This window comes from Chiloscyllium plagiosum, chromosome 2, assembly GCF_004010195.1.
Source record: "Chiloscyllium plagiosum isolate BGI_BamShark_2017 chromosome 2, ASM401019v2, whole genome shotgun sequence".
Taxonomy (NCBI): Eukaryota; Metazoa; Chordata; class Chondrichthyes; order Orectolobiformes; family Hemiscylliidae; genus Chiloscyllium; species Chiloscyllium plagiosum.
Window position 1 is genome coordinate 100,275,162 of NC_057711.1, and position 20,303 is coordinate 100,295,464.

At 39.5% G+C, this 20,303-nt stretch overlaps 1 protein-coding gene across 44 annotated transcripts in view; it reads left to right on the plus strand.

Annotated features, from left to right (window-relative positions):
• LOC122562121 (receptor-type tyrosine-protein phosphatase delta) overlaps nt 1–20,303 on the plus strand; it is a 2,454,643-nt gene that overhangs the window by 2,256,817 nt on the left and 177,523 nt on the right. For 25 of the 44 annotated variants that reach the window (XM_043714668.1, XM_043714784.1, XM_043714721.1 and 22 more), the window contains 4 exons: nt 2,747–2,880; nt 5,281–5,425; nt 10,044–10,349; nt 11,196–11,389. In XM_043714668.1, the coding sequence (XP_043570603.1) occupies nt 2,747–2,880; nt 5,281–5,425; nt 10,044–10,349; nt 11,196–11,389 (779 nt within the window). The remainder of the gene's footprint in view (nt 1–2,746; nt 2,881–5,280; nt 5,426–10,043; nt 10,350–11,195; nt 11,390–20,303) is intronic. The other 19 variants (XM_043714913.1, XM_043714922.1, XM_043714931.1 and 16 more) reach the window with 2 other exon arrangements.

Here is a 20,303-nt window from a genome sequence, read left to right on the forward strand (position 1 = left end):
ATAGAATGGGGTCAGTTGCATGTGGGATGAACCTTGGGGTTGGTGTAGAATTAATATTAATATGTATCTTACCTTGTGCTATATTTAACATTTGGAATGCAAATTCAGCAAGTTCTTTTGTCAAATGCTTGGGGAAACGATCTGCAGTCCACCACTGTCTTTATTAAGCTTGTCTTCTGCCAATTCTGCAGTAAGGTGAGGAGTCCTGGTTTGTTAGGTTAACTTTTCACAAAATTGTACCTTTGCCAAATGTTTCTCAATATCTTGTATCCCAAATATTAATAGTTTTTAAAAAATCTCTTATTTAAAAGGTTGGGAATACTGCAAACAGTCAACAGATTAGGCAGCATCCATGGAGAGCAAGTGTTACTGGGTTGAATGTTTGTGGAATCGGGAAGGCACTATAGACCAAGAATGGTGACAGTTGTTGTCAGATATAGACAGTCTACTCTCATTTTCAATAAATATATTTTTGCCAGCGGGAGAGGGAGCAGGGCATGAATTGCACAGAAGGAAAACCCAAATTTAACAAGGTCTTTAGAACTCTGTGCTGACTTCAGACAAATATGTTTTGACCATTGCAATGGCCTTTAACTTGGAATGAGAGAGCGAGAATTTGATTGGAAGTGACATAAATGCTTTTGAGGGGTCTTAATTCATGTGGCCCATTGTAGGAGCATGCTTGGGCACAGAATGTCCATAATTCAGCATCATAACCAGGATTAACATATTGATTTCTAATAACTGAAATTACAACAGTAAAAATACCTCTGTGCAGACGATATTGGGGTTAAGGCAGTTTTTAGTCCTTGTGTAGGCAAAGCCTATATATTCCATTCCTCCACATTAAAATGACAACAAACGAAAATACAAGTGTGTTATGTTATTTAGAATAGATTAAGAGTAAACCAATACTCACATCCAATCAGCCTGTCTGTACCACCATATTTGTTATTCCATGTTTTGACCTTATCCTAACTCCAATAGCCTTTACGTTTTGGATTTTTGATAATATAATCTTGAAGCAAAAATATCTGAAATTCAAAAAATATCTACCAAGCAAACTGAATGATGAAGAGAAAGGAGTTAAGGGAAAGTAACTAGCAAAGCAATGTTGCTAGGCCTGATTGGATGGTGCTCTGCAAATTGACTCTGCTGTTCCAGAATCATCACTCAAGTTAAAAATTTTATCGAAGTATTGCTAAGTGCACTTTACCTGTCTGATAGGCTTAGACTCAGATTAATAGAAAACACAGACTTTCTGTACTTAACAAGATCCATCGCTTGTTATAAAAATAAAACCATTCTACTCATAAGTAAACCATTGTGAACTGTTTACTGTTTATTAGTTGAATTTCTAACCCTCTTCTAAAACTCTGTACACACACACACACACACAGTCCAGAAAAGAAATGGTGTTAGGTATGAAGAGGAAAAGATACTGGGAAGATAGTTCAGTGGAACCAGTCCTCACTATTCAATGGGTATTTATTTTAATTCCAGGGCTAAATTGTATAACATAATACAATAAATTGTGTAACATAATATCTATTCTACAGCAGATTAAGTGATTGCAAATTATAGTTGTAGGATTTGCTTTAATTCTTTCCTGTGGCCCACTAAGGCACATGCGCAATAAACATAACTGAAACCTTTTAAATTCTTGGCGACAGAAGAATTAATCAGCGACTGGTGGGTGTCATCTGTTCAATACAAATGTGCAAATAGTTTGTATGTCTTAATTTGTAAAAGAATTGGACAGTAAGTGGCGTAGTGAGGGATAATATTATCATTTCATCTCGGGGCCTGCAGTTCAAACAGGGACTGATGAAAGTAAAGTTTCCATGGTTTACCTTAAAGTAAGGGAAATAGGAGTCAAATATTCTCAATGGTATGAATTTGCCAGTCAAACAAAAAGCCTATACTTCACACATTAAACTAGAATTATATGATAGGATAATTGTTACATTAAATGGGAATGTTATTAAAGGGTTGCTGTTAAGCAGCTTGTTAAAAATGGGTGAAGGTAGCTTTACCCTGACCCAGCAGTTCTTTACACTGACAAGGACTGATAAATGCATAAATTCAGTCTAATCTCTGCTCTGACACTAATCACCTTCAGCATGAAAATCTAATGCTTCGTCTCTAAACAAAACAGCTGTAAAACTACAGTAATAATCATGATACATATTCGGCTGAATCATAAATCCTCTTTTGCACTTGATAACTCTTAAACATCAAGAGATTACTTTTTTTTATTTGCACTAAACATTGTATGGTGGAATAAACTACAGGCAAAAAAAATCACCTTTGTATTTCCAAAGCTGTACGCCTTGCTGTTTCCATTATTTTGTAACACTTTTGTGACAATTTGTGTACTCCTCTAGTCCATCCAAATATGCACGTGTTGTATACTTATTAAAAATTGTTTATTATACTTTGCATAATTTCATTCAGTTAACCATGACCATCTAATTTCTTAACCATACTTGGTATTGATTTCAGCACCCAAGAGATTGCTTATGTGTATATCACAGATGCAGAGCAGAAGTTAATTTTTTAATTAACTACAATCAGATTAAGAATAAAGATATTTCTCTCTGAATGTGTCATTGGTGGTTACTGTTCTTGAAGAACTGTGGTCTGTGTGTACAATTGGAGGAGATAATCATGACAGATCAGTGAGCACTTTTTATTCCAGCAGAGGTGAACTTAAGTTCATTATTTTCCTTTCTTTCCGATTTAGTGCCAAGCCAGCCAAATAACTTCAAAGCAGAACCGAAATCAGACACCAGTATTATGCTGTCATGGACACCGCCACGACAGGACACCATCATCAGATATGAATTGTATTACAGGGAAGGAGAATATGGAAAAGAGGTATAGTGCAATATGACTTCCAAATTAAAGTAACTGACAAAATTAGGGTCCTTGTTTTCATCCAGTTGGCAGCTTTATCTGGACATTTGTGTTTGCATCCTATTTCTGACATTCAGTAAGACTTCATCACAAGTTCTTCACTCAAGGTAAAATCTGAATTCCACTTGATTGATTAGATTGTCAGTGCTTGATGATACCCTATGGAATACGAGTGAGAATTGTCATGTAGATTCCTTAATGTTCACTGAGGTTACTACCATTGTGCAGTCAAAACCAATAGTCTAAAAAGTGTAACCAAAGATGTGTCAACTGCAGATTAGGTGTTTAACTCTCTTAAACTTATTGTGCCAATTGTCTAAAGGAGGTTTAACAACTTTGGGTCCTTTAAAAGTCTAGGAGAGAAAATCTCCACATTTAAGAAGAATGGGAATGTTTTCACTTCGTATTATGGTGGCGATTTCCCGAACATTTCAATAAGTTAGATTGAGTGTATGGAAAACGGGAACCAAACGAATGAAGAGTGCAGTACCTTTGTGGAGCATTTTTTTGAATTTGATAGTGTTTGTTTTGCAGTGAATGGTGTGCACCATCTTTTCCATATTTCTTCTTTTGTCTCAGGCTCTTTTATAGGACATAGTCCACTGAAGCAAAAATAGGATGTGGTGAGATAGGTGATAGGATAACACATCTGAATATTCACCTTCCACTATAAGCAGATGAGCAACATCTCTCAGTGCCATGAACCTGACATTTTAACAGAACCTTAGTCCTTACTGCTGTATTGCCCTGTGTAAAGATGCTCTTTTGTATTGCCACACTTGACAAATTTTTGTGTATATGGAAGAATCATGCCAAATTCATTGCTTCACTGAAACCCCTCACCATTGTTAATCTTTCCTGTTCACTGATTTTTGAAGAATGAACTGTTTGTTCTCACAATATGGTATGTACTAGCAAAATTAACTTGTGGAAGAAAATTGTTAAACTGTGCAGGGGTAACTTTCCAAACTGGCTATAAATTGTAACTTATGGAAAGGACCACGTGATATTTACTTACATTAGCATTGCAATGTGACAAGAATCAGGTAAAGCTAAAATAGGTGAGAGAGTGCCGTACAAAAGTTTAGCAAAATTATACTAGGTTCATGACATTTCAATACACTGTGTATGGGTTTGCTGACTACCCAACAGCCTGGTCAGAATGAAAGCTGAGCACAAAGCCCAGACTGATGTGATCTAGAATTCTTGTAGTGTGAAAGCAGACTATTCAGCCCATCGTAGCCACATTGACCTTCCAAACAGCATTCCTCTCAGACCCACCACCCCCCTCAATCCTGTCTCTGTAACCCTACATTTTCCATGGCTAATCCATCTAGCCTGCACTTCCTTGGACTCTATGGGCAATTTAGCATGGTCAATCCATCTAAACCGGCACATCTTTGGACTGTGGGAGGAACTGGAGCTCCTGTAAGAAACCCACGCAGACACAGGGAGAATATGCAAACTGCACACAGTCGCCCCAAGGGTAGAATTGCACCCGGGTTCCTGGTGCCATGAGGCAGCAGTGCTAACCATTGAGTAACTGTGCTGTGTTGATCTGGTGACTGTAAAGATTTTGTGAGAAATTAATTTGGCTGCTGTGTACCTCACCCCCATGAAGTGTAATGCTTCCAATAAAGAACTGAGTAATAAATTGATGCTGATTCAGAGGTTGGCTACTATTCTGAGATTGGGAACACCAGTAACGTGGAACAAAGGGAGCTTTGCTTGCAGTTATCTTGGAAATGTATGATGCTGAAACTGCACATCTCAGATGTTGTGTTACCTGTCATCAGCATAGAAATTCATTATTTACTTTGAGTTTTCGTTGAAGTTTGTAGAAAAACTCAGGGACATAATTTGAAGTGATTTATCTTTTTTTTATTTTATTAGTATTTGATTCTATCTGTTGAGTGCCTGACTCTGCATGTGCAGATATGCAGGTTCAGTTTTAAATCTGCAACGATGGTTTCAACTTGTTCTTTATCCTATTTTGCACGGGGAGAAAGTGAGGTCTGCAGATGCTGGAGATCAAAGTTGAAACTTTATTGCTGGAACAGCACAGCAGGTCAGGCAGCATCCAGGGAACAGGCGCCTCCATCCTACTCCGACCTATCACCCTCACCTTGACCTCTTTCCACCTATCACATTTCCAACGCCCCTCCTCCAAGTCCCTCCTCCCTACCTTTTATCTCCTCCTGCTGAACACTCTCTGCTCATTCCTGAGGAAGGGCCTGTGCCCGAAACGTCGAATCTCCTGTTCCCTGGATGCTGCCTGACCTGCTGTGCTGTTCCAGCAATAAAGTTTCAATCCTATTTTGCACCACAAGCATGTTTTCTAATTGTCTTTTCCTTTCACAGCAACTTGTCACATTTGAGCCAAAGATGACATATCTTTTAGAGGATCTGAAACCAAACACTATGTACTTCTTCCGACTTGCTGCTCGCTCTGAGCATGGCCTTGGAGCTTCAACTGCGCAGATTTCAGCCCAAACTATGGAGACTAGTAGGTTTTCTTCTGTTGACTAATGGATGAATATTGGGGTGCTTGTTAGTCTGATGGGGAGGTCTATCCCTGATATCTAGCAGCTGACTGCATGCAGCAAGTGGTATTCTAATGAAACATTTAGGTTTTGTTAGATCAAGAAAAAAGTAGATTGAGAAAGATTAGACTTCACACTGATGGGATCAGACTGTTCGCCTTAACAGTGACTAACAAGCACTAAGTGGAGAATAGGAGTTTTTTGTAGTTCGTTGACCTTTCTTGTTTCATTGTTTTGAAAATGGTTTCTATGTTACATGTATTTTGTGTACTTCAAAAGTGCCAACAATGTGGATCCCAGTTCCTTAGAATGTGCCAATTTTTAAAACATTGCTTCTTGTTAGAAGCCAGGTAATGACATTTCTAATGACCAGAATTAATAACATAGTCCATTGTTTGTTTTATAAGAACTTGTCATTCATCTTGTTTCTTTGTAAAAATTTTGAGAGGATTATGATCTGCATGGAATGATGGGAAAACTTGTAAAGGTCAGCTAACTACAGAATGATCTTTATATTTTAAGTGTCATTATTTTCAATAATGTTCTAAAGGTCAAATGACAAGATGATGTGCAATACTTGATGAAATAGTAATTATATTTCACATTTAAAATTATTTCTAGTGGCTTTGACTGCAAATGTAATACCAATCTCAGAAAATGTTCTCGGATAGAGTTGATTTTTAAGTAGATTTCTTAATACATGTTGAACCTGCATGTCAACGCACAGTTCAACCTGATCCATTTGGACCTATGAAATTAAACTGGGGAGAAAACATTTTATCATTTATTGATGTCTTTACACTGTATACTGTTACAACGTTGGCATTTGGCCGACAATGTAGAAAATTTCCCAGATGTTTCCTATACTCATAAAGCAGGACAAAATCTGACCCAGCCAATTTCTGCCCCACCAGTCTACTCTCGATCATCAATAGAGTGACGAAAGTGTCATCAACAGTGCTATCAAACAGTAATAACCTGCTCAACGATATTCAGTTTGGGTTCTGCTAGGGCCACTCAGCTCCTGACCTCATTACAGCCTAGGTTCAAACATTGGCAAAAGAACTTAATTCCAGAGGTAAGGTGAGAGTGATTGCTCTAGATATTAAGGCTACATGTGACTGAGTGTGGCATCAAGGAGCCCCAGCAAAACTAGAATTAGTGAGTATGAAGGAGCAAACTCACTACTGATGGGAGTCATACCTGATATTTAGAGAGATGGTTGTGGTTGTTGGAGGTCAGTTATCTCAGGCCCAGGATATCATTGCAGGAATTCCTCAAGGTAGTGTCCTAGGCCCAACCATCTTCAGCTGCTTCATCAATGACTGTCCTTCCAACTTAAGGTCAGAAGTGGGGAAATTCACCAATGATTGCACAATGTTCAGCACCATTCGCAACTCCTCAGATACCAAAGCAGTCCATGTTCAAAAACAACAAGGTCTGGACAATATCCAGGCTGGGCTGAAAAGTGGCAAGTAAAATTCACACCACACAGATGCTAGGCAGTGAGTATCTTCAGCAAGAGACAATCTAACCATTGCCCTTTGACATTCAATGGCCTTACAATCACTGAAACCCACACTATCAACCACACTATTGGGGTTACTATTGACCAGGAACTCAAATAGACTTGCGATATAAACACAGCAGCTTAAAGACCTAGTCAGAAGCGAGGAATACTGTGGCAAGTAACTCACCTCATGATTCCCAAAACTCTGTCCGCCATCTACAAGGTACAATTCAGAAGATGGAAGGAAAATTCCCTATTTGCCTGGATGCATGCAACAGTTTAGAAACTTCGCACCATCCAGGAAAAAGCAGCCTGGCAGTACATCCACAAGAATTCACTCTCTCCACCACTAATTCTCGGTAGCAGTGTGTATTATCTACAGGCTACACTGTCGATATTCACCAAACAACACCTTCCAAACCCACGAGCACCAAGCGCAAATACAGCAGATGCATGGGAACACTGCCACCTGCAAGTTCCTTTCCAAGCTACTACCATCCTGTTGCTGGGGCAAAGGGAGGGAATTCCAGATTTAAGGGCGTTGTGGGCAAACCTGCAAACATTGACAGCAATAGTTCAAGAGGGTAGCGCACCATCACCTCAAGGGCAACTATGGAGGGGCAATAGATGCTGGCCAGCCAACTATGTCCTTTTCCCATGAGTGAATATAAAAGAAAATAGCATTGAAACCAACATTAAGGATAATTTCAAATCCAGCTATTTGATGACATTTTGGTTAGACTATGCTAATACATTTCCCCTGCATTACTGGGGACACTTACATTGAAAGAAGCATGGCAATTTAAAGCTAATAAAGACTGCCAAGTTTGAGATGAGTTTTCCTAGGCAAGAAGAGGCACACTGAGGGTTTGTGCCAGAAATTAAATGCTAAAGAAGGAACGTCAGACCAGGATGCTGACAACTCTGTCCAAATTCCAGATTGCATTCAGGACATATTTGACATTTTCTTACCCAGCTGTTCATAAATGTTAAGACACACCTGTGGAGCAGCTGTGACTTGAATCTAGGCCTTCCAGCTCCCAGGGCAGGTTTGAAGACAAATGGGGAAAATTCCCCTTGCAGCTTACCTGGGAAGGAACTTAAATATCTTAATTAACAATTTCATAATTATTTTGAGCATAGTGGCTTCATCAGCAGACAGATCTGTATCATGGGCTGTAAATAACACTTAAGGATCAACTGCGCAAGTACACAGTGAAACTGTCGTGGCAGGAAGCTGAAGAGCTCCAGTCATGACAGGTGAGGGACTGCTGTTCACAGCACTCCTTCTTTCCCATTAACTTTGGTATTCTCAGTTTCCTAAAAATAGGCAAGTTACCTGAGGAAATTTCAGCTCTTTTTCTTCATTAATAGGAGAGGAGAGGGGGAAGATTGGAGGGAGTCACAGACTGAAGTCCTGAATCAATCCCTATTGTATTTAGCAAGTAGCTCGCCTGTCCACTCGTAGCTTCAATAAAGTTTACAAAAACATATTCCATAATTAATAAATAAATCAAGGTGCTGAGTATTCAGGGCAGCATTTACAAGTTCAGAAACTTTGCAGCATGCTGTCTTTTTAATACATTTGTTATTTGCAAAGTCAAGAGATTACTGTACACAAACATAAGACATCCTGTTCACAAACATTCCTCTGACCGCCTGTGTGCAGCATGTCCCATTGAAACTCCCGAGGGAAAGTGATCACCTCCACGGAAATAAATCCTATCACATCTACCAATCTGGCAGATTGCTATCCAATGCTGAATGTGACTTGATCTCAGCAGCACAATTAACATTGTGTTCCCTGGAAATTTGATCATTCCTCATTGTACCGAACCAATAACATTCAGTTCCATTCCTGAATGACCAGTGCTGTAATCGAGCAGTTAAATGACACAGCATGGACTGCTTCTGCTGGAGGCCTATTTTCACACCAAATGGAAAACATCTATTCACACTCTTGTACACAAAAGAGTTATGGCTTGCAAAATGGCAAGCACGGAAAAGCAGCAAATGGCTCCTGGGGTCCTGCTCTATTCAGAGAGTCTATACAGCTTCATGTTTTCTTATTCAGCTTTTCATTTTGAACACCTTGATTGTGTCAGCCCCAATTTACTTTTATACCACCGGCACTTTACATCATTCATTAATGGAATATGCCTGTTCTGCCTTATCAATGGAGATAATCATTGCAGCAAGCAGGTGGAAATGAATCTTAGTGTCCTTGGCTTTCATTCAGATCATACTTATTTCACATTGATAGTAGAGACATTTTGGGAATAAATTTGATCCCTATTAGAGTTTGAAAAAGGACCACAGTAGAGTATTGGAACCTTCTCCCTCTGTGGTGTACAGTTTTACATATTCTGTGATGTATTACATGAGCTGAAATTGAAATGTCACTCAAATTAAAAAAAAAAAGATGCCATGCAACTGGCATAACAGTTTGCATGGAAATGGATATATGATGACCTCTTTTTTAACAAGCATATAGCAACGCTTGTTAATTGACCTTTAAGAAACAAAGCAGGGTGCATGTGACGCCCACTGGTAGCAGGTGGGTGCCATGTACAGACAGTAAACAGGCCTCTCTTTGTGTGGTAGGTAGGTACCCTGGTATTTCACTTAGATTTTTTTCTTTGGAATATAGAATTATTTGTAACACCTATAGAAGCTAAAGAGTCCCACTGTTTGCAGCTGTTCAAGAAGGGTAGGTAATAAAAGAAAAGGATTAGAGGAATTAAAGAAATATACATGATGTAAGAGCTATAATTACAGGTAGGTAATATTACTTGTAGGCTCCGTTTTTCAGAATTTTATTTTCCTTACCATCACCCCATTTTCTAGCCTCATAGTATGCAATAAATTATTTTAAAATTTTCTTTAATTTGGCCATTCTAAGCCAAGGTGTCGTATTTAATTTATGGAAACCCTGTTTTATTTCATGAATTTGTTTTCTTTTAAGTTGTTGGATCTGCTCCCATTTGTATTTTATTTTTTTTTATATTTTCTTTTGCAATTCCCTCACCTTTTTCACCGTTACTTGACCCAACTTCCAAAAAAACAATTAGAGCCATCAGCCCCACCTCAGGATATCAAGTGCATGAGCCCAAGCTCGACCAGCATTTTGGTAAGTTGGCTGCCCCCACCAGCAGAGAACCAGAATGGCATCATCACCAAATACACCATCAAATATACCGCCAATGACCAAGAAGCCAGCTCGCCCAATGAGGTCTTGGATATTCCGCCAGATACCAGGCAGTACTTGCTGGAACATTTGGAAAAATGGACTGAGTACCGCATCATTATGACTGCCCACACGGATGTTGGACCAGGCCCAGAGAGCTCTCCCATTCTGATTCGCACAGATGAGGATGGTATGTTGGCTTAACACAACCAATCAGCAATTTTCTCGGCAAGCAAAGTCTTCCTTCCCTTTGCCGACACTCTGTACCTTTCTGTAACTGTTATGTCTAGTCCTATGTTCCACTGACACTTGCCCCCACCACCCTCTTTCTGTTCCTTTTTTTTTGAACAACAGCTGTGGAACCCCCACACCCTTCAGCTATTACATGACAAAATTGCTTGTATTCCACGTTTCCCCTGTCTGATGTTTTTTCTTCCCTCACTACTTTATGTATTAGAAAACATAGTATATAATAATAACACATAGAATGTTATCATTGCAACCCTCCCCTGAATCCGTCCACTCTGATAGTATCCTTTTCAATTACTTTTGTATGACATAAATCATTCAACATTCTTCTCTGAGCACCGCATTTCACAGAAACATATGTGCATTGTTTTTTTGCCTGGATTTCATAAGATGTTGGTCAGTGAAAAGCCAATTTTTCTGGAACAGAGACCCAACAGTCGCTGTTATTTTTTTCCACAACAAATATCTTTTTGGAATCATTATTTTTACAAATCAGATATTAAAAACAAATCTTGCATTTTGTGATGCTTTGACCTTCAAAGCATTATCCTTGGCTGCCTTTTATCCTCTGTTTTTAGTATTTGTACCTTTTCCTCCATGTTTTTCACATTTTTGGTGTTTTAGGAAGATGCAGCTCAGGCATTTTTCAGCTTATGAAGCTTTTTTTTTGGACAGAGTTTCCTATGTCCCTTTTGAACATTAGAGAGTCTGCCCTTGTGCTGCTGTTCAGGATGAGACAGGGCATCTTCAATTTTTTTTTTATTTTAACCAAATGGTATTCTTCCAGTTCCTAGTGGTCCTCCTCGCAAAGTCGAGGTAGAGGCTTTGAACTCAACAGCTATTACAGTGTCATGGCGCTCGCCTGTTCCAAATAAACAGCATGGACAAATACGTGGCTACCAGGTCCATTACGTGAGGATGGAACATGGAGAACCAAGAGGACAGCCCATGCTCAAAGATATCATGCTGGCAGATGCACAGGTACGGTGTTTAAAAGAGTGACATTGAATTAGTGACTTTACGTTATAATGTTTTACTGAAATATAAAATTGTAAAATTGTATCAATTCAATTTATACTTCTCTTCTATTAGGGACACTATTTTAATGAAAGGAAGAGGATTATCTTTGAGATACGCTCCTGTTTATAATCACACAGGTAGCCCACTACTCCCTCTCTTGCCCAGAAATATATGATTTCTAAGACCAAAAGTCTTTACCATGCTCTAGCATTGTGGAAGGTGAAAGCTTAGATAGCCATGGGGGTACAAAGGTGAAGTCCACATTTGAGCTTCTACATGGGATTCTTGATAATTGATCGCAATGAGTTTGGGTTGAGCAGGACATCTGAAAACTGGTCACTTTGCACATAAGCACAGCAGGCCAGGCAGCATCTGCAGTCCTCACTTTCTCCTCACTTTGCACCATCTCCATTTTCTTTATAGGTTACCCATTCTGTCTGACAGAGATCATGCTTAGCCTTACTGTTATATTCAGAACTAATTTTCAAATTCCATATCCCAACTATCACTAATGATTTCTGCAATGTTGCTACTGAATCTGAAATCATGATTTCCATTAACAGGAAGGTTAAGCACTATGTCAGACAGAATGGGTAACCTATAAAGAAAATGGAGGTGGTGCTAAGTGACCATTTTTCAGGTGTCTTATTCAACCCAAATTCATTGCAATCAATTATCAAGAATCCCATGGAGAAACTTTGCATTCCCACAGCTATCTAAGCTTTCACCTTCCACAATGCTAGAGCATGGGAAAGACTTTTGGTCTTATACGTCATATATTTCTGGGCATGAGGGGGAGTACTGGGCTTGGAGACAGTGAGGTCTGCAGATGCTGGAGATCAGAGTTGAGATTTGAGTGTTGCTGAAAAAGCACAGCAGGTCAGGCAGCATCTGAGGAGTAGGAAAAAATCGACATTTTGGGCAGGAGCCCTTCATCACGAATGAGCTGATGAAGGGCTCTGGCCCAAAACGTTGATTTTCCTGCTCCACAGACTAGTGGGCTACCTGTGTGATTATAAACAGGAGCTTATCTCAAAGATAATCCTCTTCCTTTTAAATTGCACATCCCCAGTGCTCACCTCACCATCCTTGTGAGTACAAGTCTGCAAATATGACCTTGTCTAAAGTCTCCTGACCCACATCATTTTGATGCTCAGTTTGGAAGTGAGATTATTCTTTTTCACCTGAATTTTGAGAGTCTATGGAATTATTGTCCCCAGAAACCCCTGGTGGCTGGGTCATTCAGTATGGTTTATGTAGGTCGATAGATTTTTGCGTAAGGGAGTTAGGCAGTTAAGTGAAACCGGGAATACCAGGAAAGTGAGTTAAAGTTATGATCTTCTTGATTGGCATATAAGATTGAAAGGGTAAATGGCCTTCCGCTTCTCATTTGAGAGTTTATATTTTTGTCCTTCAGCATGTTGGATTCAACTTGTCATCTGGAGGCATTCCCAGGACTACTTTACTGACCCACATTCTTCTGTTTCATTATTGATGATGGAGCCCTCAGTTGTCACAGCCTTACTTTCTCCCTAATTCTCTCCCCGTTGCCCAATCTCTCACTGCTATTTAAAAGCTGTTTCAAACCCGATCTGTTTAGTGACACTTGCAGCCACAGTCATCTTCTATCTGAAGTGGTTTTTTTCTACATAGAGGAGACTATGTACATTCATATCCTGTTTTTTGGTCTTAGCTTTAGATGGCAACAATGTTTATGGATCACTTCAGGGTTGGAAACACTATTGGGTTTTCAGTAGCCAAGTATAATTGTTTCAGTTTTAGTCATATTTAATTGCTGGAGGTTTTAGCTCATCCACACTTTAATGTCAGACTTGTAATTGAGAGGGAGCAAACCACTGTTGAAAGGGGAGGTGGACATTTTAATAAAATGATGAATGAGCTTGAGGAGATTCATCTAAAGGGCAGGCATCTACTCTTGTTTTTGGACCTTAAGGCCCAGGCAAGAGACATCTTCACTTTCAGGTTGAAACAATGGTATAGCCATCATGACTTCTTTGAATATGTACAGTAGTTTTACATTAAATGGTAGGAAAAGATTTAGTAAATTTAAAGAAATGGAAAATAGGATGTGCAATTTCAGTCCTCAAAATGAGTGCATGTAACAACATAAGCAGATAAATGCCTAATACCCTTAAATAGCATTCTTTATCCCTTCTTCCACAAAACAGAAGATAATCATACCTGCGTGTTAATCATACAACCCTATTGCCATGAACAGCCACTTTTGTGCTAGACTTTATTCTGGAGTCTGGTCTACCAAATGGAATCAATTTTCCCATTAGTCACTCAGAGTACTTTGCAAGTTTTTCTGAAAATTGAAGATTGTGTGAGTGATTCTGTGATGTGCTGTATAAGTCTGAGAGTGAATCTCAAGGACTTGCAAGTACCCAGCCCATGAAGTTTCCACTGTTGAACTCTGATAACTGCAGCTTATCACCCAAGTTGCAGCACTTCACTTTTCATTTAATTCTTCTGTACAAAGATAGCACTCTATATTTTCTGTAGTCTCATGATCTGTTCACCCCAGCTACAAATAAGGAATAGCTGACATTTTTTCATTTTGAGACATGAGTACCCCGCTCTTTGACTAGAAGATGAATGAAAATGTATAGATGTCCTTACTGTCAACTTGTTGAGATCAATTATATGACCGTATTGTGGAGTGGAGACAGTAATGAACTTGGTGCATGTTCCTTTCAAGCCCCTGTGAACTGACAGTAATCCAAAATATGTACACTTGAGTTGTCCTTTTGAGTGGTCCTTGAAATTATCCTGTGCATAGCACAGCAAAAAAAATTAAAGGGCTGCACATTTAAATAAACTGACAGAGCACTGCAGAATCACCACTGAGTGAGTATAATGGCTTTGTCACCAGTCTGGTTCCTACTCTTCTGAGGTACTTGGTTGGAAGGCTTTAATTTCATTGTTTTCTGAGAATCAGATAAAGGTAACAAAAGTGGACAACCCATCACCATTTCACTAAACTGCTAATAATGTTAAAACAATAATAAATGTAATAATCTTTCCTTTCAAACAGTGGACTTTATTCCCCCTCCTACTTGAACAAAAATTTAGGTGTTATGACTTATTAACTGATTGAATAACCTTGTATACATTGCATGATATTATGACAGCATTTAAAGAAATATCTTTCTGCTTTTGTGCTTGATAGTTGAGTATAACTATGCATAAAATGATACATTTCTGAAATATGTCCAGTTCAAACATTGCAGTACAATCTGAATGAAATGCAAAAAGATTACAATACCACCAGTTATTAAATTGGGTAATATGTTGAGGATGTTTATTGCCAAGTAAAGGATTGAGTGTTAGTCAAACTTTAGGAGTTCTTCAGGCATGGCTAGTTGATCAGGATTATGTCACTAAGGATGAATTTGGTGCGACAGAGGTTATTCTGGTGAATTTACTTCCATACCATAACTGTGAACAAACTGTTTCCTCTGTTATAAAAACATCCATAAGTTTTCTATTGCCTCAATTTTAAGTTTGAAGATGGACTGCCAACCACATCCGCAGACTCTTGACTGAACACAGTAATATTATAAGCAGCAAATATCATTAGATTGACTCAGATCACAGTAATTGTTTTTTCAGTGTTATTTCAGACTGAGGCTGACAAGTGGTAAGAAATATCTACCCCATACAAACCAAAAAAAAGTGTGACACTGGAAAAACACAGCTGGTCAGACAGCATCCGAGGAGCAGGAGAGTCGACATTTCAAGCATAAGCTCTTCATCAGGAATGTGACATTCCTGATTAAGAGCTTAAGCTCAAAACGTCAACTCTCCTGCTCCTCAAATGCTGCCTGATCGGCTGTGCTTTTCCAGCACCACACTCTTTGACTCTCCAGCATCTGCAGTCCTCACTTTCTCCTACCCTACAACAAGTGCCAGCAAAGATAAAGACAATCTCCAACAAGAGATAATCTAACATTGTTCCTTGACATGCAATGGCATCACTGAATCCTGCACTCTCGATATCCCATCATTACCATTGACCAGAAACTGATCTCGAAAAGGCGCATAAATATTGTGGCAGAAAGGGCAGGTCAAAGACAGGGAATTCTGCAACAGATATTTCACTTACTGATTTCTTAAAAACTGTCCACTGTCTCAAATGCAAGTCAAGAGTGTAATGGAATGCTGCCACTTGCCTGAATGAGTGTAGCTCCAATGACTTACAAGTAACAAAATAGACCATTTGATTGGTACCCCTTCCTGTGCATTAAATATTTATTACTTCCATTATCAAGCACAAGAGTTGTCTGCATCTTAAACTAGATGAATTGCAACTTAGCAAGCCTCATTTGACAGCAGCATCCAAACCCATGATTTTTATTAGCTAGAAAGGTGCCAATAATTAAGGCCCTTAAATTGTTAATCAATGGAGACTTACAAACTTCAACTCTTCAGGGAGAGGTGGGCACCGCAGGGAGTGGAGTGCGTTATTTCTCCCTCCAACTCTATTTTGATTTAGTTCCTACCCTCCCCTTCACTGTTTTGATCACACAGCACTGCCCTTTGATGTGAAGGGCAGTGTTTGTCACTGGCTACCCGGGTGTTTTCCTATCTTCCTGGTGGTGGAATTTGAATAAAGATTTGTGCACTTTGTGTCTTTCACTGTGTCTCACACCTGCACACACACCATGGGTGCTGGGGAAAAAAATAAGCACTACCGCAGTTAGGCGGTAGTGTGGGGGTTAAAAAAAGAAGAAAAAGAGAAAAAATTAAAAAAATATATAAACAGGAGAATTGCCCTTTGATGTGAAGGGCACTGCTTATCACTGGCCACTTGGGTGTTTGCCGAGAAAAAAGAAAAAAAAGAGAAAAAAAAAACTTCAACTCACCTCCAGCCCAATCATCTGAAAATGTCCATACCCCTAAACTGGGAGGCCAGGGTTCAAGTCCCACCTGCTGCAGAGATGTGTAGCGACATCTCTGAACAGATTGAATCGAAAAATAGATAGAAACCAGGATGATGGTGGTTACTGGTTAAAACAAAACGAAGGAAAAACATCCCACGTGATTTTGGTGGTGAGACGGTCACTCCAAAAAAAAGTAGAAACCAGGGTCAGGGCCCTCTTGTGACACACTGGTAGTGTCCCTACCTGTGGACCAGGAGACGCAACTTCAAGTCACACCACCTCCTGAGGGGTGTAATAACATTTCTGAATGGGTTGAACAGAAAAATAAGTTGAATTTTAAAAATATTAATAAAAAGGGTGATGGTGGTTGCTAGTTTTTAACAAAGAAACCATGATTTTAGCAGTGGGAAGGGAAGGTTGCTGAAAAAAATAGAAACCATGGTGCAGGGCCCTCTTGTGGGCAATAGTAGTGTCCTTACCCATTTACCAGGAGGTCATATTTAGGTCCCGACTGCTCCACGGATGTGTTATAACATCCCTAAACAACTTGTTTAGAAAAATCAAAACCGGGATGATAAAGCTCACAGGTTGTAGACTGTGTCTATTGGCCCCAGTCTTGAAACATTTGGGGGCAGAAATGGTGGCAAAGTTGTGTGTAGTTTGGTCTTAGAACAGAGGACCCATTCTCTAGCTTTTACACCTTTTTTGCAGCCATTTAACATTTCTTTTACACTTTCTGCAACATTAACATCCCTTTAATTTTTGCACTGGAGCTCTGCTTCTAAAAAATAACAGAAAGTAGTTTTGAATACTTCTCAATTCTGAGGAGTCTTACTAGTCTCGACGTTCACTCTATTTTGCTCTCCACAGATGTGATCAGACCTGATGAGTTTCTCCAGTACTTCGTGCACAGTCGCCGCCAAACATGCACACCCCCGCCCTTAGGCTAAATATTGGCTAAAGTTTATTGTTCCTTTACTGTCGCTATGTTAAAATCCTGAAACTCCCTTCCTAACAGCATGGTGGCTTTGCCTGTGCCCTATGGACTGCATGTGTTCAAGAAGCCATCTCAGTGATGTCTTCTCCAGAGCACCTATGGCCTACTGACAAGTGCTGGCCTAGACATTGATGCTCTCATCCTTTGAAAGAATCAAAAAATAAACTTAATTCAGAAAATTCAACTGAGGTCAGTTGTTGTCAAGAGTCTCTTTTAGAAATAATGCTGACTTTGTGCAATTGTTTTCTTCACTGAAATAGCTGATTATTTTGATGCTATGCTATAATTTACTCTACGATCCTACAGACTTTAAATATTTCCCCTGCACTATTCACCACAAGGCAGAACACCGCACCATCTCATTGCCCCAAACCAAACTCAATAGGAAATGATTTACACAGCATGTATTTGAGTGGTCTCAGTCCAATTACTTCTAGACAAGGATAATCATATCATAGAATCACTACAGTGTGGAAGCAGGCCATTTGGCCCATTGAGTACATACCAACTCTCCAAAGAGCATCCCACCCAGACACACTCCCTACACTATCCCATAATTCCACATTTCCCATAGCTAATCTACTTTGCCCTCACATCCCTGGATGCTACAGGACAATGTACTGGTGTCCAGAAGTTTTCTGTTTTCATCTGGTCCTATGTGCACACAGAGTTGCTAATGGGACTCTCGTATGTTCCTTTGGCACCTTTTCTAAAAACAGATAAGCACGGTTTGTTTCAATGAACCTGTTGTCCACCAATTAAGCATGGTGATATATGAAAAGATATGTTCGAACAGTAGAGTTGATTGTAGGAAAGGAGATTAGGAGAGAGAGCTTTGAAGAGAGCAATGTGATCTGGTGGGCAAACCTTCAGCTAGCTACTCCTTTAGTATCCCTAACTGCTGATAAGCAGGGCCACAGACTACACAGTCTTGAAGCAGGCTAGTAGCCTGCCTTTAGAAGTAGGAAACTTGACTCAGTACCACTGCAACCAAGGATGCTGCGGGCAGATAACTGAGAAAGGGAATAAGTTATAAACTTCATTTGGAAAAGGGTAAACAAAATCACCAAATATGGATACTTAAAACAAGGTTCTGTTCACATGGCCAATTTGGACCATCATTTGATGACAATTTTGCATTGCTCCATGGTCACTTGTTACAAAGTATTTGGACAGAGCAATTCATCAAAGCCCCCACCCATCTTCAATCTGTGTTGTCATTAAGTATGCTAAATTAATATCACTGTCATCACCTTGGCTACTTCAAACATTGCAGGGTGGTGCTGAATGAATGGGAAAGTTTTCATAATGCTGAAAGCATAACATTGCAGATGTTGGAAACCTGAGACAAACACAGAGTATGCTGAAGAAATTCAACAGGTCTGACCATTTGTGGAGAGAGAAACAGAGTTCTGTATTTGAAATCCAGTCTGACACACCAGAAAGAAACAGAATGGTTCTCAGTTGCCCTGCTGGATGACTACCAAAAATAGAAATGTAATATTATCTTTTGGCACAGTGGCTCAGTAGTTAGCACTGCTGCCTTGCAGAGCCAGGGACCCAGGTTTGATTCCAACTTTGGGTGACTGTGTGTGTGGAGTTTGCACATTCTGCCCGTGTGTTCATGGATTTCCTCCAAGTGCTCCAATTTCCTCCCACAGTCCAAAGATGTTCAGGTTATGTGCATTGGCTATGCTTAATTGCCCTTTTAGTGCCAAGGGATGTGCAGACCAGGTGGGTTGGGCATGGTAAGTCAGGTGTTACAGGAGTAGGATTGGGGCTAGGTCTGGGTCAGCTGCTCCTAGGAGGCTTAGTATAGACCTAGTGGACCAAATGGCCTCTTCTGCACTGTCAGGATTCTATGATTTTTTTTAATTCTGTAATTATAAATGATCATAATCTTAACCAGGCAACAGTACATACCAGCCAGCACCACACCGAGGGATAATTCACGAACTTGGTATTTTATGTTATCTCAATCTTTAAGGAGCCCTTGAGGTAACTGGCATGAAATAATGTGATACCTAATGTTCTATAACTATTGTGATTTTATACTTACATTTGTGTTATGGGAGCTGACATGTTTCATGTATTACTGAAGTTCTGCTATCTATATATGTATATTCTAATCACTGACACTTACCTGTCTGGTCTCAAAGCTAAGCAATTTGGATGTATTTTAGTACACCTTCCTCAGCAAGACATGCTGCAGGAGCACTCAGTCAGATGGAAACAGGTTTTTATATCATTAGGTCACGTACCACGATACAGTGATGACATCATGAGCATGTCAATCTTAAAGGAGCCCTTAAGGTATAGGTTTTTACTGACCTGTTGTTGGGAACTTAGTTTTAACCTTGAACCTTCATTTAGGAAAACGTATATGTTGACAGCCAGGGGATCTCCCAGTCTATAGTGCTAATTTTGTTTTTGATTTGTTTATGGGAGTATGGCATAACTGGCTGGGCTAGGGTGGCATTTATTGCCCACCCTAAATTCCCCAGAGGACAGTTAAGAGTCAACTACAATGCTGTGATTCTGAAGTCACAGGTAGGCCAGACCAAGAGAGGATGACAGATTTCCTTCCTTAAAGGACATGAGTGAATACATGGATTTTTACAACAATTGATAGTGGTTACATGGTTGCTAAAAGGCTAAGTTTTTAGTTCAGGTTTATGTTAAATGCAAATTTTACCATCTGTCATGTGGGATTCAAATTCATGTCCCCAAAACATTACCCTGAGGTTCTGGATTGCTAGTTCAGTGATATTGTGCTACAGCACCACCTCCCCTAAATAGTCTTTAATATTTATTGTGTTTATTGAATTATTGTTAGGAGCAAAATATTGCCCAGGATTGATCATGATGCCAGGGACAATTATTAAATATCAAACTGAAAAAAACAATAATCATAAATCAGTATTCAGAGTTAAATATTGTAGATGATATTTCTGAAGATATTTCTGATATT